The sequence below is a fragment of the Anopheles moucheti genome, chromosome 3 (genome assembly GCF_943734755.1).
Source record: "Anopheles moucheti chromosome 3, idAnoMoucSN_F20_07, whole genome shotgun sequence".
NCBI lineage: Eukaryota > Metazoa > Arthropoda > Insecta > Diptera > Culicidae > Anopheles > Anopheles moucheti.
In genome coordinates this window covers 23,734,380-23,757,895 of record NC_069141.1, presented here as the reverse complement: position 1 = coordinate 23,757,895, position 23,516 = coordinate 23,734,380, and the positions used below count along the sequence as shown (strand labels likewise).

The 23,516-nt window shown below is 42.9% G+C and overlaps 4 protein-coding genes across 7 annotated transcripts in view; all 4 read left to right on the top strand.

The window, feature by feature from the left end:
• Window positions 1-7,910, top strand: part of LOC128304314 (phosphatidylinositol 3,4,5-trisphosphate 3-phosphatase and dual-specificity protein phosphatase PTEN-like) — a 32,229-nt gene extending 24,319 nt beyond the window's left edge. For 3 of the 4 annotated variants that reach the window (XM_053041486.1, XM_053041487.1, XM_053041488.1), the window contains exons 7-9: window positions 22-262; window positions 389-477; window positions 572-4,623. In XM_053041486.1, coding sequence (XP_052897446.1) covers window positions 22-262; window positions 389-477; window positions 572-3,505 — 3,264 coding nt within the window. In that variant the 3' untranslated portion in view covers window positions 3,506-4,623. Of the gene's footprint in view, window positions 1-21; window positions 263-388; window positions 478-571; window positions 4,624-6,499 lie in introns of those variants that run through there. The other variant, XM_053041489.1, reaches the window with a different exon arrangement.
• A 10,194-nt stretch (window positions 7,911-18,104) lies between these two features.
• Window positions 18,105-19,082, top strand: LOC128304317 (general odorant-binding protein lush-like). The gene is made up of 5 exons (XM_053041492.1): window positions 18,105-18,194; window positions 18,260-18,335; window positions 18,400-18,488; window positions 18,564-18,678; window positions 18,751-19,082. The coding sequence occupies exons 1-5, from the start codon at window positions 18,105-18,107 to the stop codon at window positions 18,837-18,839; spliced, it is 459 nt and encodes a 152-aa protein (XP_052897452.1). The 3' UTR covers window positions 18,840-19,082.
• A 1,475-nt stretch (window positions 19,083-20,557) lies between these two features.
• On the top strand, window positions 20,558-21,559 carry LOC128300767 (uncharacterized). Its single transcript, XM_053036956.1, has 4 exons — window positions 20,558-20,579; window positions 20,654-21,285; window positions 21,357-21,437; window positions 21,500-21,559. The coding sequence occupies exons 2-4, from the start codon at window positions 20,662-20,664 to the stop codon at window positions 21,557-21,559; spliced, it is 765 nt and encodes a 254-aa protein (XP_052892916.1). The 5' UTR covers window positions 20,558-20,579; window positions 20,654-20,661.
• Window positions 21,560-21,992: 433 nt separating this feature from the next.
• Window positions 21,993-22,952, top strand: LOC128304316 (syntenin-1-like). The gene is made up of 4 exons (XM_053041490.1): window positions 21,993-22,153; window positions 22,220-22,458; window positions 22,525-22,788; window positions 22,860-22,952. The coding sequence occupies exons 1-4, from the start codon at window positions 22,016-22,018 to the stop codon at window positions 22,903-22,905; spliced, it is 687 nt and encodes a 228-aa protein (XP_052897450.1). The 5' UTR covers window positions 21,993-22,015; the 3' UTR covers window positions 22,906-22,952.
• Window positions 22,953-23,516: the final 564 nt, after the last annotated feature.

Genomic DNA, 23,516 nt, shown 5'->3' with positions numbered 1-23,516 from the left:
TTGCTTTATAACGTTTTTCAGGTTCTCGAACTGCGCATCTTTCCCGCTGAAGTGCCACTGAAAGTTGGATCTATTCAGCAGAAGGATATGAAGGAACCGCTGCCACTGGTGAAGTTCCGCCGCACGGATGAGTACATATCGGTGGAGCTTGACTGCTGTATGCCGCTAGCCGGCGATGTGAAGGTTGAGTTTCGTGGCAACAAACTAGACAAAGGATGGCACTTTTGGTTCAATACGTTTTTCGTTGAACTCGCTGGTATATGTGAGTATAAGATGCTTCTGACACGCGCTTGTTGGAAATAGTAAAAGATGTGCAGGATAGATTGTAAAACTCCATGCGGTATTATTTAAAACGTGTCATGCTATTTATACTTTCACTATTCATTAGATGATTCACAGGGTCGCTTAGTTTTGGCTTTGGACAAAAAAGAGATTGACGACGCTCATAAAGGTAACGCCAAAAAGTGCCCAGAACAGGTGCGTAATGATTATGCATTAGAATAAATGAAGCTGACTGAAAAAGGGGGCAAAGCGTACTTATTCGAATTTTCAATGATGATTTGTTTTTCAGGTGCAAGTTTTTCTGAATCCGCGAGGAAAGAGTTCCGAAAACTTAGACGCTAGGCCGCTAACGCAGCCCTTGGTCGATGGAAATCAAAAGAACGCTGCACAAAACAACCATCACGTGCTACATTACCAACAGCAGTCGGTAACGCAGGACCAGCAACAGGTGCAACAAAGGCATTATATTGCTTTAAGGGATCCGCCAAATCGGAGCCAATCGCTGATACCTAGCTCCAACTATAACGATCCCCAGCTGCATCATCGATCCGTCAATAACAATCGCGCTTCCCTGGGCAACAACCAGCAGAATAGCGGCATTTATTGTAACATCGGGATGAACATACCGGATGTCGAAAGGCAGTCACAACAGCAACAGCTTCAGCAACAACAACAGCAACTGCTTCAGCAGCAGCAGCAGCAGCAGCAGCAAATGCTACAGCAGCAGCAGCAAGTGCAACAACAACAGCGTCAGCTGAACCATTCCGGAGGCTCTTCCGAGGGTACTGATGAAGATTGGGAATCCGGTGAGTGTGAAACAGTAGTATCGGAAACCATGTGCAAATCAAGAACAACAGCTACTACATCAGCAACAACCGCGAATACAACAACAGCTACGATTACCTCGTTCACTACAACTACAACAATCCCCAGTACAACAACACCCATTACCAAATCCAACCAAACCATTAGTAGTAGCCCCGCTGTTCAATCTCCACCAATACCACCCGCGCGACCAACAGTAACGATGGTAACAATGGCAACAGCAGTAACGGTACCAAGCAGCAAAACCTGTATATCCCCTCCTTCCTCTTCCGTTCGTCGTTGCATCAGCGACAACGAAAATTATCTCCTCACACGTAGTAGTTGTGGCCTCATCAGTAAAAATAGTAAAAGTAGTTATGATCGACTCGGCGAGCACGAGCCCTGTAGTAGCGATAGTACTATCACCACCACCAACCAAACTTTTAACCAAATTAGCCGGATCTGTCCGATCCCGAACCACCAACGTCTGCATGCTGCAACCGACGATAATCCGCCATTCCGATTCGGAACGGTTGCCGATTCATCGTCGTTAGCAGTTATGTTGTATGATGCTAGTGCGCTACAATTCGGATACGCCAGCGTTGGAAACGACGCTGATCATTTGTTGCGAGTATCTCGTGCATTGCTGCCCAGTGCAGCGCAACAGGCGGACACGCATGGAACAAGATCGGGAATGTCTGGGTACGTTAATATTGGTTCTGTCGATCGATCCGCCTCCGTAGGCGAGCGCAGTGAAGTGGTAAACGATCGATCGATAGAGGATCTCACGGACAATGGTACTAGTGGAGGTGGTAGCGGCAAAAACAAAATGTCGTCCGCATCTCCGTTTCGACGGTTCGGTATGGCCATGAGACGTAGGAAGAAACGTTCGTTGAAACTCAAGCACGCCTCCGGGAGCAATAGTGGCATCGGTGGGAACACACTGTACGGGTCTTGTGCCAGCAATCTGTCTGGTATTTCGGTGGGTAACGGTTCGGCTAAGGGTATGGGATTGGGTTCGACCGTTGCCAATGATGGCAGTGGAGGAAGTAGCAGCAAAAGAACGAAGCTAAAATTTCGATGGCTTCGCAATATGCGTAGCGATCCGAACTTAAAAGAGACACTTGTGAAGAGTGTTCAACTACGTGCGACCACCATTGGAGCGGGAACTGGTTGCATACTTGAAGTAGCGAAAGCTAGCACGGCCACCTCTAACGTCACTATCCCGAAAAGCCCAACGTCAACAACGTCAACGCCAATACCGGACATTGCGAGCAGCGGAGGTGCTAAACTATCAAGTGATATTGTAGGAGATATGAAAGAGATCACTTGTTGTAATCTTCCCACCGACTATTACTCATTTCTCTGTGATAATCAGTTGAGCTATGAATCGCCCGGCAAAAGTCCGGGCCATATGATGCGATTAGAGTTGGCACTTGCTCGTCGACCGTCCACCATCGAAGAAGTTCTCCAGCAACCGGGTCCACCGACGCCACCACCGCTTCCTCCGCCACCGTCCCCGGGACCCCCAGCAGCGATTACCGTGTCCGATACGGATTGTAGCGTAGTGAAACCGAGAGCATCAAACGTCAAAATTGGCTTCAACGTCAGTCCAGCACCGGCATCACCGGTGGATACTGTACATGGTTCGATCGAGAGTTCGTTCGAGATCATTGAGAAAAGTGACGCACAGATGGAATCGTCGGAGAACCTGTCGGCTGCAGAACATGCTAGCGACGGTGGTACTACTGTCAGTAGTGGTCCGTTGCTGTCCGGTGGCGGTGGACATAGTTTCTGCAACAAATTATTACAACACATTGTTACCTCGGTTAGCGGTGGGGCGCGTAAGGGACTCGATCAAATCGAAGGTAAAAAACAAGATGGTGAAGGTTCTGTCGAATGTCCTACTGCTGCTGCTACCACCATTGCCCCAAACAGCATTCGTCGTTCAATGTCGTCTTGCTCTGCCCTAACCGTGGTACAAACTATGTCTTCTCCGGTACTAGAAGCTGGCACAAGTCCCGTCCTTTCACGCAGTAACCGTTGTGCACCGTTCTCGTTTCGCGAGCTAAGGTCAGAGCTGCGTGCAGCCATGAAGATACCGTTGCCAAAGCCTCGAACGCAACCGGCATCATCCTCTTCGTCCTCGTCGTCAAATATCGTTGGTGTTACCAGTAGCGAGAATAGTTCGGCTGTAGTTCGTTCCATCGAACGAACCTTAAGCGCTCCTGTGGCTGTACAAACACTCGAATCGGATGATGGAAATAATAGGATCGCTTGTTTCGCTGGCAATACCACCTCCACTAGCGTCAATGTGTCTTCCGCCAACGGATCGTTACCAACACTCAATCGATCGCAGTCCGATCGCCAGCTTGGTGATGATCATCGCTCTGGTCATCGGTCGGGCTTGGGGCACTGATGTGTGTTACCGATTCCTCCCATTTTGTTTTTTTTCCCCCAATAGATATCCCGTTTAGCACATCCTTTACCATATATTTACTATAAACATACACCCAAACACTCACTCACACACACACACACACACACATATACATGAAAGCGACAAATCAAACTTACGTAAATGAGACATTTAGTCGGTGGGTATCCAATTTGATGAAATATCCATCGGATGATTCTTTCATTAGAGAAGCAATTGTTTTAGACGCATATGAAAATTGAATAGAACTATTATTATTTTTTTGTGAGAACGGTCTGGCCGTATACGAGATTGAATAGAACTAATCTGTCAATTATTTTTCGGCTGACGATCGACGCGTCGACAAGATAAACGATTTATTATTTCGGCGGAGAGGCGTAATCGAAACTTCTAACATTAAATCAATACATTTCAATTGGCAAGCATTGCTGTGATTTAAAGGTTGCTTGATATGGGGGAACTAGCAAGGGAAGAAATTCATAAAACCATAGTTACACGTTAAACAAATGAATAGATCGAGTGGATAGTATTTCTCATTCGAGTAGCGATGTAATGCGAATACTTAAGCGAAGGTTAAAGGCATATAAGTGTTGTATTAGTTACGTTTTGTTTCGGTTTCTTAATTTTAGACTCGGTCAGTGTATAGATGTCATAGAGTTAGTGATAGTTTCAAACATTGTTTTTTTTTAAGTTAAATTGTTGACGATAGTGCAAGAAACAAATCAATACAGATATAGTTCATTGGAAGAAAAGAAAATGATAGCCAGATAACGTAGATTGCGTATGGGTTAGACAGTGTAGTAAATAATAAATAGCAGCTGAATATTTTTTAAACACCCCAAGTGGTACAACGACAACCAGATCTGCAATCGTAATCATTGCGAGACATTATAGCTGTACCGTGAGAATATACTTGTCAGTAGCGCCCCTCTGTTGAACACGGTTATAAAAGGATCTATTTGGTTGATGCCATCGTGCTATCGTCCAATCAATCAATGAGCTATGGACGTCCAGTTATGTCTGGTTTAACTTTTGTGTTTAGCTTAATATGTTTTCTGTTATCCTGTAGTCTAACGTGAATCTTTAGAACGTTTCTGCTCCCCTCAATTGATTCTACAATATTACAATCGATGGATTAAAGTGAATGCAATCCTTCAAACGTTACCAATAGTGTGCTCGGTGTCTATTTACTTTCCAGCACTGTATACATTCCAAGTGTGTATGAGAAGGAATCGCAAAGGCAGACGCGATCTTGCAGTTTTGTTGTTTTTAATGAAAAGCCCGCATGCATGCCATTCGCAATATGATCGTTTATAATTTACCTTGAATGCATTTTCGAATTCAAATTTAAACCACTTTGGATTAGCAAACATGCCTTTGCCTTTACGTTTTCGTTCTCAATAGTTTCTTCTAGAAGTGAATAGTGAAAAGATTTGAGAAATGGGGCATTGCCCATAACTTTGACGCACGTTGCACTTACTGCAAGTACTACCTTTAAACTGTACAAATCACTGCAGCTAAACCATTAAGGCTACATTAAACCATTGAAATCCATTAGCATACGGCTGTGCAGGCATACAACAGGGGCATACAGATGTACAATCTCATACACTTTCCACTGCCTCATGTTCATGACGCAGCCGGCTCTAACAACACCTTCACGACTTGTCGCATATTGTATGTATTGCCAGATCGGTTAGGGGGAAACGGTTGTTGTATCTATTTGTATATTCTCACGAATGCGGCCTGGAATTCTTAAAACAAAACTAATTGTGTAACATTTGCTATGCGAACCTAGGAGGTGCTAATATAGCTTACATATTTATTCTTTCACTTATGCACCATTCTTAACGATTTTATTGTAAATGTATCTCACGTTTATTGGAGTGGTGCCATGCACATTGACTAACTGCTAATATAAGACACAACAAAAACACTACGCACACACACACAAACACAGACACACACGGACGTGACGTACATGTACCTAAAAAGCAAAATATCATCAACCAACCATCCCTTCCAAAGTATCTAGCATCATGCACATCATAAATCACCATGCACTACATCGCTCATACTAAAGATTGCCCAGTGCATTACAATACAACAAAATATTTGTAAAAAAGGGAAATTGGGAAACTTCATAGAGATCCATTAGAAATTATCCCACATAAATGGAACACTAGACAACATTCATTTTATTTACTATATTTGCACGCTTGTTGTGGTACGACGTGATAATGTTGCTACACGCCCGCATATTGGATAACATTCCATATTTGTGTCCGTGAGCTTTCCAGGATCGTGTGAATGTTTGTCTGAATGTTGGATTTTGTGATAAAAAGTAAATGTTTGGTGGATGGAAATGATGTTGGTGGAAGAATTTATTCGGCAGCGAAATTGTTTCTATTGATATCAATGGCATGATTATAGAAAATATTAATTTCTCTTGGTGCGAGACCCTTCGGTAGAAAGCTATAAATGCAAAAATCCAATTATTTCTAAACTTCATCAATGGATAGTTAATAGTACCTTAATATTTTCGATGTATCATTGTGCGTGGGATATTTGATACCACTATAAACTACAGAATTTGAACGGTCATTAACCATTAATCTTGGCGGTGTATTGGAGGTGTAGGTCGTAACACAAACGCTAACCATTGCTGCTCACATGGTTACAAGACAGAGAATTTGCATGGTGAGCGCTGCAGCCCTAAACCATCCTATACCATAATGTCCTATCAAAGATTCCAATTTCCTTTCCACACGGTTTTTTTTTTAAATGTAAAAGGCCTTTCCAGGAGAACAGGACCAAGCGAATGCCGTGCAAAATGAAAACAATCCATAGGAACGGCAGTTTCTAGCAATGTTATGGGCAATTATTGGGAAAGCGGCAAATGTTTCCGTCCCGTATCAGTAAATACTTTCAACTTACCAATGCCCTACCACTACCGGTACCACTCCCTCCCTCCAGGTAAAGGCGTATCGGTGCGAAGTAGCTGGATTGGTCGGTTCAACAAAACGATCGGCAAGATGTGGTCCAGTGTGCGGACACCGTCCTCCGCCATTGCTACCGGCAGGTCGGAAATGATAGCCGGCACCTCGTCCGGGACGGACCGGTACAGCGCCGGTCAACGAAACGAACAGCGCCGTCCATCGCGTTCGCTGTCACGGTTCGTCTCTCCCAATATGGATATGCCCCTGCTCAAACACCAACCCTGCGGGGTTGCATCGAGTTCGTCCTCCGTCGCATGCATCGTTCCATCATCGAGCGTCGCCTCGGCATCATCGTCAATATCCACGTTCGGGGAACAGCGTCTGTTGGTGGAAACTTCTTCGTTGGACGAGGAAAAAGCGAAACTGCTGTCGGGTGTCGGGGACGCTTACGGTGAAACCGGCACCGATACGGACGATAGCGGTCTGCCGACGCGACCACCGTCACACAACGAACACGATCAGTACGACATTTTTTCCTCACCATTCGACGAGCGGCTGATCGCGGAAAAATCATCTTCCGAGAAGATGCTACAAAAGAATGTGCTTGACGAAGGGTTTCAGTTTGGGTTCCGGCGCGGTACGTCGAACGATCGCATGCCTTCCTGTCCCCCGGATAGTGGCCGTGGAAGCACCGAGAAGACATCAGATGGTGGTCGCGATAGTAATAGAGCGAACTAAAAACAACAACGCGATGGCTTAAAACGTTAGACATATAGTGGAGTGAGCAAACTGTGCGAAAGCATCGTATGTGTATAGTAATTAGTGTCGAATGATACTATTGTACGATCGTAGGGCAGAGAAGAGATGCATCTGTAGGAAGATATGAAAAGGCGGGACCTGTTTCAATTGGATTAATCTCTCTTTGGCGTTATGCCTAAATATGTTAGACGGGTTTAAGAGAAAATTTTCCCAGTACGATAGGTTTACGAACCTGGAATTAAGATTTGACCAATTGTGCATTCTAACCTGCTTCGTTAGCATCGTAACTATGAAAATAGAACATAATCCGGCGGCATCATTGCTAGCATCGTGTGAAGAGTCCGCGTTCGAATAAACCTTCGATTGAGTCGAAGTATCACAACTTGGATGGAGCATTCCATTTCATTTGGTTTACCTCATCATTGCGATTTCTCGAACAAAAAATACCTAATGAACGTCATGGAAACGACACAATCATATTAGGCAAAAAACCAGTTGATTAAGCGGGCGTATCAAACGTGTGCAATATTGTTTTGTTATGCCTGTCCTGTTTTCGCAGCATATGTTCAAGTGGTACCATAACTCAACAAAGTTGAATGCAATGTTAGATTCATATATTAGATATCACTGATATATGTATTGCACCATGTCGTGATTTTATCGTGACGCATGTTTCAGCAGTAGACAAGTAGACGATAAGTTGAAGAATTTTTTTTGGCTTGGCTATCATTTTACTTACCTGTTGCGCTGTTCAACGCGAACAATGAATAACATCTGGAGAATCAAATGCTTCGTGATATGCAATATTATCGGCAATATAATCTTCCTTTCAAGTGCAAAGGTGACGAAATCCATCAGAAATGATGATATGCGTTAAAATTATACACTTGCACAGAGTATGAATAGTTGACTAATTAATATAACTTGCATCCCTTTATTTCTATCCTTACACATCAATCCTCCGGTTCCTTTTATGTTCCCCAAATTGTTGTACTGTTGAATGTCTAATGTTGCTCATACCTTAGTTATACTTACTACGTAGAATTGTATTTGAATATGTACTAACGACAGTGTTATCTTTTTTTTTACATGCTGCCTGTATATTTTACAAAATTTTCTCTCTGGATGATGGGTTTGTGAATGATTCTTCGGAAATTGGTGTCCTATATCTCGCTGCAACGCTGCGATCATCTTCTTCCCTAACACGCGTTAACACGAACCGTCATTTACTAACACCACAACCATCGCTAATGTTGCTACTGCTAACAATGTTTTGCATGCGTACCGTATCATCATTTATCCATTATTACCCGCGTATTTGACTGGACGCGTGTTACACGATTCATCGATCGTATAGCAGAGTCTCCGGAAAGTCTCATCCGATATCGTCTGCTGTCCGAGCCGGAAATTGTAAATCTCCTGTCTGCAAACCAATCCGGCGGTTCTGAAGAACAACAGCAACCAAACCACGACCCGTCACAACGGGGACAATGTCCTTCACCGCGACCATCGTCAACATCTAACCGTTGTTCGGGAAATTCGTACGATGCAGGCAGCAGTTCCCCATCGGATGGTTCACCAACTGGGATCGAGAACAATGGTACCAGCTCTGGTTGTGGAACATCATCCTCCAGCTCATCGGGGACGGCTCAATCGCCACCGGTAAAGGGCACGAGTGTGGAAGATGCGCTGACCCGTACGAATCAAACGCCCGCGGCACAGTCCAATATGGTGGAGGTGTAGGGATAAGACAAGACAAGGCAGATCTTGCTCTTGCGGGTGTAAGAAAGATCGACATAACAATTGTGTTGTGTTTGCTTTCCGGATGTACTATACGGTTTCAATATTTACAGTCGGACATCAGTTAGGGATTCGTTGTTAAAATTTGCTTTCTTTGGAAAAAGTTAGAAATCATAGAATCGAATTACAATGGAGACGCTTGAGTTAATATTGGAATTCCGGGTTCCATCTCAACTTCGTGCCACTTGGCTTTACAACCTTTTTCGATTCTAACGTGAAATTTTTTGTTAAATTTTGAAAATCTATCTTTTTTTTGCAGGAACCTGGTAATCCTAGCCAGGAACCTTAACTGTTTCAAATGTCCGATTGTTCAGATAGAAACTCCGTAAGACGCCGTGTATTTTCGTGTACACACCCCCCAACGTGAGAAGATGGGTACACTATGTGATGGAGCATAGAATTGTAAAACCGTCCAAAGAGAAGAATAGCGCCTGAGCGTGAGAATGCCATGCACGAACAGCATCGTAATATGGGGGTTCTAGCTCGTGTATGTAATTCCAATCCGGTCACTGCTGAATAGTGTGTAAGGAGGGGACAGTCTGTTAGACCGGCAGCCCCGTTCAAACTTGCAAATGATGTTTAGCGCCAAATAACACTGGGAACAAACAAGGTAGAACTAATCCAATCTAACAAATAATAAATACGTAAATTAGCACAGCTGTGGTGTGGTGATTGCACAAAAAAAAACCGAAGTAACCTTGAAATAGTGTTGTTTTTCCTGTTACTTTCCTTGTTTCATTCCTCTCCTCTCTATCGTGCCGTCCTTGTAGCAACTTGCTACCTTGTCGTGTATGTTGTCTTTTTGTTTTGTTTCGTAATCTGTTTGTTTGTATGGTTGGTTGTTTGATTTTGATTTGTTTTCTTGTTGTGTTTTTTTATTCTTCCTTTACTCTTACCTTCACGAACACATGTAAATCTTCTGTACAGTCGTACACGCACAGACACAGGCACGCATGTAAGCGTGATCGTTTATGTTACTGATTTGTAAAAACCAATTCCTTTACATTTCCTATTTTCCAGGTGAATCGACGCATCTTTGAGAGTGCACGGGCACATTTCCTTACTCACACATTTCCCTACTCCACCCCAAAAACACACACACTCGTTGCACCACCAAGCGCGTAGAAAACAGCTACTTATTGCTCTGGCCGTATTTAGAGAGTTACAGGATTGGCACGAATATGGGAACGCGCACCCACTTCACTTATCACCCAACCGACACGCATTTTGCACGAAACACCAGCAAACCCCAATTAGTAGTAGTACATCTACGCGAGGAATTTATAAAAATATTGTCCCACCATTTTGGGGATTCCCGTTTTTGAAGCCAAACCCTAATGAACTGGAGCGTTGTTTAGTCGTTTTTTTGTGTTGCTTGGTGGACAATAAATGTTCATCCAGCTGGTTTTTTGCATCATGACGAGGTTTATGAGATGCAGGTGGTGTTAAACATTGGAACCAGCTCATCTTACACAGCACACCTTAGTGGGAAAGGTCGTTCGGACTAGTGGCGATAAACGATAACCCCGAACGAGAGAGAGGTGAAATGTTGTAAAAATTACTTGTATTAGAGACTTGTTAGCGGCACTGAACAAATGTATAATGTGTATAGAATTGTATGTAAATGTGTGTATAGTTTAACTGAAAACCAGTACATAATTAGTTTAGAATCGAGAGGTAACGGTGATACGGTAAACAAAACAAGCAAAACCTGTGTGTGCGTCCTGGGGAAGAATTGAATTTTGCTCCACAACGCGCGGTTACATTTAAGCCAGATACGTTCGGTATCAACATCCAAAATAGTCGGGTTCGGGTTGATTTTTGCGTTGTGTTTGCTTCATTGGAGTCCATTTTGCTTTTCCCCGATGATGGGAATTGGAAAATATGCAGATAAAAGCATTTTTTTTTAAATTAACTTCCACAATTTGTAGTTTACACACAGTGCGTAACATAACAATAACACCTTGTTTTTTGTTTTGAAAATAACAAACAAAATTTGGAGATATGGCTAAAAATTATGTTCTGCAAAGTTGTACCAAATGAAAATATACAACATTCTATGGAGGGCGCATATTTTGACCCGCGCTTCAGACTATAAATCTGGAAAAAATGTAGTTTTTCGCAACATAATTGGTGTTTGTATCAGTAATGTTAATGCATATTCTGAAAGCTTATCTTTAGAGCATTCTAAACAAACAAAAATAGGAATCAATTGATACGGTTGAAAACATACAACAAAGTACACGAAATTTCGCTTTTGTTAATTTTGTTAATTAAAAAAAATATTAAAGTTATGTTACAAACTGTAAGGGTAAGCCAGAAAGATTTGTTCCTTTCACGTTGGACCGCCTGCGCTGATCCAGGCTCTCTTTTAATAAAAGAGTGGCTGCTGATGTGTGACACAGCATTAGTATGACCGCATACCGAACCCCCTGGATACGATGATAGATGCCATCTGGAGGCTGTATGAAGTGTTTTTTTTTAAATAAGTGTCGAACAGTAGTAATGTAGTGTAACAAAAACATAAAAAAAATACACACAAACAGACAACTCTACAAGCGGAGGCCATATTGTTTAAGGACGGAGATCATGAAAACGATTCAAATAGCTGACAGCCAAGCGGGTGTTATATTGCACCTGGTTTGTTTATGTTCGTTAGTACAGTATATATATAATTATAACAAATTACTACGTATATTGAAGCGCGAGCAAAAGTATGATTTTTAAGGCAGAGAGTTTTTAGAGCCTATAGACACATCCACACACATAAAAAAACACACAAAATTATAAGGCTGTGGTACATAAGTAAAATTTCCAGTTTGTATAATAGTATTCACACTATGGACACATCTATCCCATTTACCCTCCCCCCCTTACACAAACACACACACACACACATCTTATACCCACGGGCTAAGGAATGCACAGCGCGCGCTGTGTTATTGAGTGATAATTTACAGTGAGGGATGAATGATTTTGTTTGTTTGTAAAAGTCTTTGTCAAATGTCTTTTTATTGTGCGCGTTAGCAATTAAGAGGATTTGTCCCGTCCCATTGACATGTGCACCCACACTGTTGGGAAATTTTAGTCTGTTTACATCCCTGTTTGTTTCTTGGTAATTATTTGTAAGTTTTAACATTTGCGTGTGTGTGTGTGGAGTGTGCAATAAGAGATTGATTTTTTAAAATTCGTTTTACTATAAGTATGTGTTCTGTATTTTTTGTTTTGTTTCGTAGTAAACGAATCGATAGCATTGCATTGCCGTAATGGTTGTAACTTGGAGACGTTCCCAAATGTCTCCGTTTTTCCTTCTAAATGTTCTACGTGTTGTTTCATTGTACTTTGTAGTACGGTTTGGGTTGTGGGGGAAGCGTAAAAATGCTTAATAAAAAAAATGTAGCACCAACCACCTCCCCCAAAACAGTAGTCGAATGTAAAATCATAACGAATCTGTGCTGGAACCATTTACCGATAAGAACGAATGATAGATTAGGGGGCAATACGGTATTGTGTATATGTGTTTGTACGTGTGTGTGTGTGTGTGTGTGTGTGAGAGAAAGAGAGAGAGAGAGAGAGAGAGAGAGAAAGAGAGAGTACTCGTAGATGGAAAACACCCTCCCCTGTCGCATGTAGCGGCTTTAAGTAAACGGCTTTTTTAACTCAAGTGTCAAGTGCGCCATGCTGCGGGGAAATGTGAAGGGAAGCAGCGCCACACAAAAGAAATGATTCATTGCCTCTATTCTAGCGCCACTAGTAGAAGATTTCAAAATGCAGTCTCGCGCATATAGTCAAATCAAAACGAAAGCCATCACACGCACGGAAACATCACATTACGCCCCAAATTTCCTCTTGTCGTTTTAAGCCTACCGAAGCGTATGATTAGGATGTAGTCTTGTGTAGGGTCGTAATTCGCATTGGGTGGGTTTTCCAAATCGAACGCCGTGTTGTGTATATTATAATCGGACTACTATAATCGCTTTCAAGCAGTTTACATTAAAAGAAACAAAGCAGAAGAGCAAAACAAAATAACATCGCCCCCTCCCATTTATAAACCCCTAATGTTTAGTAACACGCGCAAGTAAACGAGAAACTATTGTACAAGTATGCTAAGATCTAGACCTAGCTGTAATTAAGAGTTCTTGCCTCGATACACACGATAAACAGCCCTTCCAACCGGGTTGCAGGATCGGGTTTTTTTTTGTTGGCGATAAAATCGGTGCAAACGAATGCCGTTGTGTGGCACGTTGCTGTGCCGGCACGAGCGGCCGTTCGGTGATTAGCGGAGATTTAGGGTGTGTCACGGAAGAGATAAAACTAAACACTAGAGTACAAACAAACCAATATGTAAGATTAGCTGTAGCAAGTGGCTGCGCATCTCGAGGATGGGAAAAGTAAAACAAACAAACAAAAAAGCTAAAACCGATACAAAACCTGTTTTCCATTCGGAAAATTGATTTTCAAAAGAGGGGTTGTCGCCCTTCCACAAACAAATAAATGATCGTGAAGTGATCGTATTGCAGAGCAAAACGGATGTGCAGTTTGAAAAAGGCACCGGAAGACAAAATGCATACAATTTTTCGCGTATAAATACCGGTTTTGTTTAATATATATTCCGGTGTGGTGAATGCCCTGATAATTAAATAGCGAGAGAGAGAGAGAGAAAGAGAGAGAAAAAGAGATTAGGTAATCTTTATGCTAGTGATACAGAGTAATGTGAATTGTTACGTTATAATTTGAATTGATCTCGTTGCTATTTGTGTAAACGGTTTTTTTATTTGCCCTTTTTTCATAATTCTTTGCAAGAGAAAAAAGGAAAACTCGCACACCACTACCATTAATGCGTTCGTCCTTTATGCGATCATTGAAATCCCTTGACTTGTGCATGCGAGTTACGCGTATGCACACCCGAGATATGGTTGTATGTGTTGGATAACTGTACAAATAGCTCCATTACCTTGGCTGGATATGAGCGTGTCGATTTTCAATCATAAAACATGCTTTCCCTTCAAAACGAATATAAAAATTAAAATCAAATGCATATAACGTTACTTTTGTTTACTTCCCTTCAATCACTGCAACAATATACGGTAACAAGCAAAAAGAAAATCCTCATGAAATGTGATAGCACATTGGATTACACAAAATACAAAAATTGTGTTTGCTTGCGTCGTGTGATTTGATGTGACTTTTGTAAACAAAAAATAATGCTTTTTTGGACATGCAAACTTTTGAAAAGCTCGCGTAAAAGAAGAGTACGCGCGACATTTTTAGGGGCCCGGTGAAGAAAACAAAACAAAACGAAACAAAACTAAACACTTTTTATAACAAAATGCAACAAAAATTATGCTAACGAGTTATTTGATAAAAAAAGAACAAAAACAAACAACAGAAGCATATTATATCCTTCGTACCACTGTACTATCTTATCGCTTTTCTTGAACAAAACAAGATATCAAACACATCTTTCGAAACACTAGGCTATCGGATGGAAATGATTAGTAGTAGCACTAATAGTAGGAAGGAGGAGGAGGGAGAGGAGATAAGGGTGTTTGCGAAGGAGCAATGCGCTTCGGCCTTCATAAAGAAAACAAAAGAACAAACAAAAACGCGTACGAAAAACATTAATTAATATAGACACACACACACATACACACCCCGCCGTCCTCTCACATACAAACAAAAAACACATACACACACGCGGTATAATATTATGTATATGGGAGCAGGAAATCAACATTTTACAGACACGGCGCAAACACACAGTAATGGAGAAAAACAACAAGCAGCAGAAAGAAGAACGAAAACAAACAAACAAAACAAATGTTGAGTTTCTATAAATATGCTTAGGATATGGAAGAAGAAAACCGAGATGGAAGACGGTTAAACATGAAAATGTGAAAAATATGTTAATGTGTGTGCTGTTCATTTATGTAGCAACTGAACATCCGATCAAAGCATCTACTTAGGATCAGTACTTAAAATCTGTCCTGGGTTCTACAACTTACTGGTAATTTACAATTAAATACAATTTCACAGTTTTGATACCCATGGAAACATTCATTTTGGTTCGGCAAATTAAATCAATCTTGAATCTTGTCTTGAGTCTTGCACCAATCAATACCATGTACAAGATAAAAGATACTCTAGGTTGGACCAATTACACCATGAAGGAAGGATATTAAGGTGTTGAACAAGCCTATAAAATATTCTCCCTAAAACTGCAAGATCGCTATGACCCATTTGCAGAAGAGAAAGATAGAAACTAACGGAAAGCATGCCGGAGTGAATGAGGATGCACGAATGACCATGACCAACATTACAATCCACGTGATGCTGGTTGTAACCCCCTTAGGTATTTTTAGTAGCAAGAAGGAGCTGCGTTAGCTTAAATATTCTTCTAGCTCGAGAACCGAGAATCGATGGCATTAAGGTGTCGTCCGCCAAAAAGGCCGGTTTATTCGATTGGCAGACGACGGCAATTGATCGTGTTCGGTTTCAAGGACTCTCCTGCAGACGACAACAAATTAAAATATGTGGCACCCGTTTCTAAAAGAGAAAACTGTTAGAAAGCCTTCCTTTAACCGTTTATTTCTACTCTCTTGTGGGTGTGCTCATGGAAACCATTTTCCGCATTTATAACCAGCAGTAAATATTCGAAAGCTCCCTTGCTTGCTTCGTTGTTCCGGCAGCACTGCAAAATGCGATTACCAATGGTCTAATCCATTGGTTCGTTCAACCAATTCGAACCATTCGTTTTGGTAAGCGAACGTCGGTTTCGTACCCAACTTTGTCCTCACTTGTCCCAATTCTTTGAAAGTTTGCAAATTGGTAATCCGCTGGGCCCAACAAAGGAAAAATTGCGTATTGAAAAGGGTAACGTTGTTTACAAGACAAATCTGATTTGACACACAGGGGTAAGCAATCGATTGTCAATGGTCGCAAAACCGTTTCTGAGAACGATAATTTCAAGCTTTATTCGCAATTAATCTACATGATACATTTTCAATTGAGATTAAATATTAAAAGCCTTATTTAATTTTTAGTTCCAAACGGCTGCAAACAATTCAATCCCGCATTCAGAACATTTTGACGAAATACGGCTCTTAATAGGCACCATTTTGAATGCGATGTTTCACCACTGGAACGGATGCTACACGCGTGCAAGGGGGTTCGCAATCGATAAACTGGCGCGCTGCATGTGGTTCTTTCCGCTGTGAGTGCTGCGCTCCTGGTAGAAACTTTGCACCGTGCCGTCCGCGTTGTAGACACAAGTGACAGCACGCGGCCAACCGCGTAACCCTTTAGCAATGGGACGCGTGATGCGCGTGCTGGGCCACGGTCAGAGCCGTTCGGCACGTGGGAGTGGGTGCGTGAAGACGCGAACGAAGCGGACCGTACACGCGGTTGCCATGGTAGCTACCCTTGCTGGCGCAAACCACACGTAGCACGCTTTGTGTGTGTTGGTATGGAAGAAGCGTTTGGCGCGAATCAGAGAGTGGATGACGTAGCTGACACACACCCGGTACAGACGCTGCCGCCTGCTGCGACCGTGCGCTCCCGGTACGTTTGTTGAAATTTTTCGTAAGAAATTTTCAATCGAACAAATTATTCGTTCCGACAACCGGTGCAGCCCGGGCTCGGGGTTTTTCATCGAAAACCGTCCAGCGCGGTCGACGCTATTGGTACCGGTTTGCTGTGGGTGCTTGCAACGAAACACTCGCGTGCCTGCAACCGCGCATGCGACCCTGATCGAAATTGTTGAAATGGTTGAAAAATGTAATTCAGCTCTCACCGATACCGTGGCCGCTGAACAGTACTGGCGATGACATCCACGACGACAGCACGTCGCGCGACTCTTTGCAGCGGTACAACACACACCCCGGTAGAAGGGTGCGCTTTTGTGGATGTTTTCTTTTTGTTGTTGGGTAGCGAAGTTAGGGAAGTGGCCGGACTAGGCACGCAGCGCGATGCAAAGGCAACGCGGGCGGAAGATTGCTGATTGAATGTGCGCTTCGTACGGTCGGTGGCGCTTCGCCAATGATGCAACCCTTAGCCGGTCATTTTACCAAATGGGTTGTTTATTGTGTACAATGGGATTGTGTACAAAAGCCAAGGCGAATGTTTTCAAACCATCCATGGGTTTTGTCCGCCTGCATTTAATGGTTATGTTTCCCAAGCAACCGGATAGTCTGTGCTACTGCGACTGCGAGACATCATGAGTGAAACAAGTGAAGAACTTGCCCCGAAAACTCCTGGAACGGGTGGTTTAACTCGTACCTGAGTTCTTAATAAATTAATTTGGATTAAAAGATACTCACGAAGATAAAAATCAAATTAATTAATAGCGCTGAAGACTAATTCGCTTAGGAAGGTCGTTAAATGTTATTACTGTTTCGCAAACAAACTCAATATTGATGCCCTTGAATTAACAATTGGTGAAAGTTTGATAACAACTCAACCAGACTTACAACAGACTTAACCCCATTTAGATAGAAATACAGAAGTAGGGCTCTTAGGAATGAACTGGCCGGGTATTTGTCACACGTTTTGTGTCACGTGTCATGGTTTTTTTTTAAATAGTCAACTTGTATTATTCTTACATTGGTCTTAAAAGCACAAATTCTATCTCTGGGTCATATTTTGTAATCTGGCACGAACCAGAAACTGACAATCCCAATGTCGATCGCGGGGAAGATCACATCATGGTATTGTTTCACTGTTTTTTGCATGAGGAATTGAAATCATTTCATGATTCACGAACATGTGCAGGCAGACGTACATTTCAGGTACTAATGAATGTGAAAGGAAATGATATTGGTAAAGCATTTCGCTACTAAAGGTCAACCGCGCGAGAGTTGACGTGCTAATTGGCAGCTATCCGTTCGTCAAGTGCAGAACGTTGACAGACACCGGCACCGTTTAATTAGTGTTTAATTGCTGTCTTCGGTTTCCCTTCGTTACAACAAAAGGAAACTACGGTTCAGTATAAGTAACACCGATCGTAAAAGAATGTCTTCCCTTTTTTATGCGACTAGTGACGATTTGCACCTGAAAATGGTCGGCAGTGGTTGTACGGCTTAGCCATGAAAAGACCAAGCCGTTGGTTGTGGGTATGGGATCTGATCGGTTTTATGGTTTTCCTCTGGAGTCAGATAGCGCTCGTGGATGGTGCGGTGAGTGTCGGCAGGTGTGATGGTAGTATTCGTCCTCTAAATGGTTCCATTTGGTTGCATTACAGATGTCCCGCAAACAGTTGATCAACTCGATGGATATGATGCGTTCGGCCTGTGCTCCCAAGTTTAAAGTTACCACCGGTAAGTTGTGGTGTGATAGCAGCTCGTTCGCAAAAACTTATGCACCCATCCCCATGCGTTTCAGAAATGCTGGACGATCTGCGTAATGGGATATTCGTAGAGGATCGTGAACTGAAGTGCTACACGCTGTGTATCGCACAGATGGCAGGAACGGTATGTTTGTAAGCGAACATGTTGTAGTTGAACGATATGGGACAGATCGTAGATGATTCTCACATCCTTTTATAGATGAACAAAAAGGGTGAACTTAACATCCAGAAAACGCTCGCCCAACTGGACGCCATGCTCCCGCCGGACATGAAGGAAAAGGCTAAGGAAGCGGTCCACGCATGTCGCGAGACGCGTGAGTTGTGAAAATGCCTGTCCTTTTGCGTATATTCTTCAATACAAACACTTTTTTTCTTTTCTCCTCCAGAGGGTCGCTACAAAGATTCTTGTGACAAAACATTTTACTCGACCAAATGCCTCGCCGAGTACGATCGCGAAGTGTTTCTCTTTCCATAGTTGCGGTCCGTAGGGGATCCGCTCCAGCAAGTCTCGTCCCGTCATCATCATGGCTGGGTTGGCGCTTGATCGTCTTATTGATGCGATCTAGCACTGGGATCGCAGAGCAACCAGCAGGCAGCACGCAGAAGAGCAACAGCAGAAGCATCAACTCACGGCAACCCCTCGCGCACGGCACATAGAGCAGAATAGCACTGACGGTGATGGGACAGCATAGAAAGAATGGGGAAAAGAAATAAACGAAAGAGTGCGTCAGCATGGAGAACGAAACACAACGCAAACCCGCATCGAAAGAAAGCCCGAGTTGCCTTCGAAGGGTCGAAGAAATTATGCTGCCACGATGCTGAGTTCATGGCGGGAACCTCCTGCTACGTCATGCTTGACTGTTCGCGTTCATCTCGCGTGCTCATTGAACCGTGAAATTGCCATCGTACCCATCACAAACGCTTGCTTGCCTCTTCCCAACAGAGTTCAACCGGCGAGGTCAACGTTAATTAATGTTAGCGCATGCGCGCCTTCCATCCACCCGCGTATGTTGACTGCGCATGGGACGCTTGGTTCTGGTTGGGTTGTTTCACGGTTAAGCCGGTCGGTACCTCTCGCTGCGCATGCTGCCCGGTTACTTGATCCGAAGCTGCTTCGGTGTCCGATGACGGATGATCGCGAGATGCGTTCGGGTGTTTGTTAGAAAAGATCGCCTGCCAATTTTGTTGTCAGCTCTGTATTGGCGACCATTGCTGGTCGACCTGTGCATGGCATTCAACCTATAAAAACTCTGTTCAAACGTTTTCGGTGTGACACAGCCTTAGACAGGGTAGTCATGATCTATTTGGATGCTGGCATCTCCGTTGGAAAACATTACATCTCCTCGTTCGGTGACTAAAGAATGATAGGAACTTATAGTCATATTGATACAAATGTTGTTCAAATTATACAAATCGGCGTTGAACAACATATGCCCACAAATGTTTACAAAAAAGATTGTTTGCGTTGCAGTATCCATGAGCTTCAATTTATCATTGGTACTTGTTGTAAGAGACAACAAATCACTCATAGTTTAATGATGAACGACCACAAGATATTCGCTAGACGTTTTCGATCTTTGAATCTTTTTAGAAACATTATTCATATGAATCTTGAGTGAGGAGTGAAGACTAAGGACTCAGGACAAGCTCATAAATGGAGATCGTAAAGCCTGGATGGTTTATGAATCTTTCAAATTCAGATTCAGAGATTCCGATTCATTCGTTCAGTTCAAAGACTCTTTCTGATTAATGAATTGGCATCATATTCACCCAATACGCTAGTTTTGATCACTATTCTATTTATCAGAAATTGTAAAATAATGCTTTAATATACATTGTTGTTTGTAGTTTAAAACTACCTATTTGAATTGGATTTTTTGAGATAGAAATAATTAATTTATTAAATCAATTCATTAATTAATTTAATTTAATTAATTAATTAAAGTGTGTATATATCCCCGGCCATGTGTTTTTATATAGAAATATAGATTTTTTTACGACAAACTCAAAAGTAAAAATCGAAAGTGATTCATAACCAATCATGTGAAACGAATGTGACCCTCCTCCAGTCGTTTAATATTGAACTTGACGCATGCATTTCCACCTCATTACCATGGTAACGCAAATGGTTAAACATACGTACATCATCCCCTTCGAGCGTATTGCTCTGTACAGCAATAGTAGTCAGGTGCAGCTGAAGCAGCAACAGCAGAAGGTAGCTATTTTTGCAATCACAGAAGCATCCTGGGAAAATTGACTAACTTTCGGTTGGTTTCGGCATTGCTGTAGCCTAAACGATGAATTCTCACTTCTTCCCTGGGCGTACCACACCGGAAACGATGGTTGGTGGTATTAGAAAGTGGGAGCAACTTTCGCGCTCATTCACTAAGCGATCGTTCGTTCCGTACGACGACGAGTTTCATCAACCGATGCCAGAGTTACAACGGCGGGAAGATTCGGAATCGGAACAGGAACTAACGACACAGGATCCGGATACCCCAGAGCAGCACTACTCCGAGTCGGAATTTCACACCGAGCAAGAGGAAGACTCTGGCGAGGAACAAATCAAGGACAGGAATGACCACGGCGAATGGCACGAACGGGGGCAGATACGGGTGTCCCAATATCCGCCAAAGGACATCGAACCCGATGGCCATCTGATGCACATTGACTTCATAGCCAATCACCTGGAACGTTTCGAGATGCCGGGTTCGGGGCAAGGCAGAGTACATCGGCGTACGGTGGCGGGCGCACTGGGAAGCGGATTGTCTACACGGAAACTTCCCGGACAGCAGCACAATATTTCCTTCAGCCGTGAACGTGTGCGCGAAATCGAACGAACCAATCAAATCCTGCTTCGGCGCATCATTACGACCAGGCCAACGCTGCAGACACAAAACAGTAATCCGGCGAAGCGCAGTGTATGTATAATTGTACAATAACCTTATAGCTAAACTAAATCCTAACGCAAAACGGCACTGCTGTTTCACAGAGCTCGACGAATGCTTCGCCAGTGACCAGCGCCGCTGCGAATCGGAGAAAGATGCAAGAACGAATTGCGGTGGAAAATGAGGTAAGTGAGGCATTCATACTGCGCCTGGCTCCTTGTCTATTGATACCCACTTCTCCGTCTAGATTCTGCTGCGCAAAGTGAAGTCGGTTGGCAGCAAACTCTCGAAGCGCACGACCAGCTAAAATGTGTGGTGAACGTAACGATTTTCATCTGTACTAGATTTGTGGAACTAAAGATAGCCTTTTTTGCTTTCTTTTGCCAAATTGTTCGTACTATCCTTTTTTCCTTTTTGCTATAATTTTATTGGAATAAAGATCGGATTAATACGTTCAGAGCAATGATTCGAATGGAGCAGTGTCGTAGTGTTCCGTCCGATACATCCCCCAGTAAACGGTTTGTTCAGGTAGTTTTATTCGTAATCAGAACTAATACATGCAGCACCATGTTTTTGAAGAGGTAACACTAAAATCATTATCAAGAGCAATGATTTCCCCATCTCTGAAAACACAAACCAAACGGACCGCGGCTTATCGGTCATAATAATTATGACGGACAGCGAAATAGACAGCGTTTGTGGTTATCAAATTTTGGAACCCAAGATCAGTCTGACGAAAACATTCGAAACAAGCGTAAGATCGATGTCGATCAGTTGGGAACAGCAGGATTTGTTTGTTTCCTCGGACAGATCCGCCGTGAACATTGAAGGTGCGAGTAATGTCCAGCAGCGTTATCCCATACGAATTGCGCGATTCCCAGCCGCCAATGGAATTAGAGAAGTACCTAACTGCGGGCAGGGTTTTGAGAAATATTCGTAATGATGTTCTTATTCTGAAATGTTATAGCTGCTCGTACGCAAAGGTGAAGGAGGCAAAATTGGTGTTACCGGAAGGCGCATACACGAAGGCAAGATTCTCATCTGTGGCGTCACTCGAAGAAGTCCTGCATATATGGCAGGCCTTCGGTACGGGGATGAAATATTGTGTCTAGAAAATGAATTACTTTCCGCGTTGGAGCTAGATCGTGTGCGTGATTTGGTCCGGAAGAATCTGCGTAATAGTATAAGGTTACGCACCAAAGACAAGTAAGATTCGTACAAGCGTCTTGGGCCGTGGGACATTGGGATAATTTAATGTCGATGTCATTACAGACCAGATGAACGGTACGTGACAATTGCGAGAGATGTGCAGAAAGGTTTCGGGTTCCGGTTTATGAATGGAGAAATCACCTTTGTCCGGAAAAACACCGCGGCAGAACGACGAGGTCTGGAACGAAGGCTCCAAATCATAGAGGTCAACGAGGAGGTTGTCGTTGGGATGCAGGATGAAGATATTGAAGCGATCATCAATGCCAAGGATGATGTGGTCACCCTATGTGTAGTACCGGTGAAAGTGTACCGACAACTGTTCAGCAGGTACTGATCGGTAGAAGGCGAACATTTGTGCAGTGGCTCACAAATAATCGTATCCTACTTCTTCACTCCAGGTTATATCCAACCGAAAGCGATGCGCTCACGTACGTTGAATTATAAATCGGTACAGCGTCTTAACTTTAGGATATTACCATAGCGCGCTCTCCATTTCCTACATCGTGTTTGCTCCATCAACGAGTTGGATAAATAACTAAGCTCATATATTTACCCGATGTTCCATGCTGTGTCACTGCGACTGAAATGTTTTACGCTACTTTACTCGTTAAAACGATAAACATAGTGCAAAAATAGGTTTTTTGTTTTCACTCTTTCTGGATCACGAATCGAATCTAAAAACGCGCTAACATCCATCCAAACACATCTAAATGGCTTGGGTGTTTATGTTCAAAATTCAAAATGACATTAGATGCCATCTGGAAGTTGACAGTGTTGCGCTATTGCCAGAACCTGCACGGTGCAAAGCTTTTGTTTAGTCCCGCTTTCGACGCAAAGAAGAATCAATCACGACGCCTTTGGCCATTTTCCCCTTGGAAACTTCGAGTCGAGGCTCTGTTAATTTGTAGAAAGTGACTTCCGCGCACTCGCTGTAGTGCACGCATTTGAACGCTACTGATAGAAATCAGCTGTGTTTGTGTAGGATCAAGCTTCTCGGAATTGCGGTGAAAGATTTTGGCTTGCGTACTGTTTAGCCCATCGTTGGTGAGTATTAC

What these genes read in the sequence shown, in the direction of transcription:
- LOC128304317 (XM_053041492.1), top strand. Translation starts at nt 18,105, where the DNA reads ATGAAAAGACCAAGCCGTTGGTTGTGGGTATGGGATCTGATCGGTTTT. An exon ending in TAGCGCTCGTGGATGGTGCG is followed by an intron (nt 18,195 to 18,259) that starts GTGAGTGTCGGC and finishes GTTGCATTACAG; the next exon opens with ATGTCCCGCAAACAGTTGAT. An exon ending in CCACGCATGTCGCGAGACGC is followed by an intron (nt 18,679 to 18,750) that starts GTGAGTTGTGAA and finishes TTTCTCCTCCAG; the next exon opens with AGGGTCGCTACAAAGATTCT.
- LOC128300767 (XM_053036956.1), top strand. Translation starts at nt 20,662, where the DNA reads ATGAATTCTCACTTCTTCCCTGGGCGTACCACACCGGAAACGATGGTT. An exon ending in GTAATCCGGCGAAGCGCAGT is followed by an intron (nt 21,286 to 21,356) that starts GTATGTATAATT and finishes GCTGTTTCACAG; the next exon opens with AGCTCGACGAATGCTTCGCC. An exon ending in GAATTGCGGTGGAAAATGAG is followed by an intron (nt 21,438 to 21,499) that starts GTAAGTGAGGCA and finishes TTCTCCGTCTAG; the next exon opens with ATTCTGCTGCGCAAAGTGAA.
- LOC128304316 (XM_053041490.1), top strand. Translation starts at nt 22,016, where the DNA reads ATGTCGATCAGTTGGGAACAGCAGGATTTGTTTGTTTCCTCGGACAGA. An exon ending in CCGCCAATGGAATTAGAGAA is followed by an intron (nt 22,154 to 22,219) that starts GTACCTAACTGC and finishes GAAATGTTATAG; the next exon opens with CTGCTCGTACGCAAAGGTGA. An exon ending in AGGTTACGCACCAAAGACAA is followed by an intron (nt 22,459 to 22,524) that starts GTAAGATTCGTA and finishes ATGTCATTACAG; the next exon opens with ACCAGATGAACGGTACGTGA.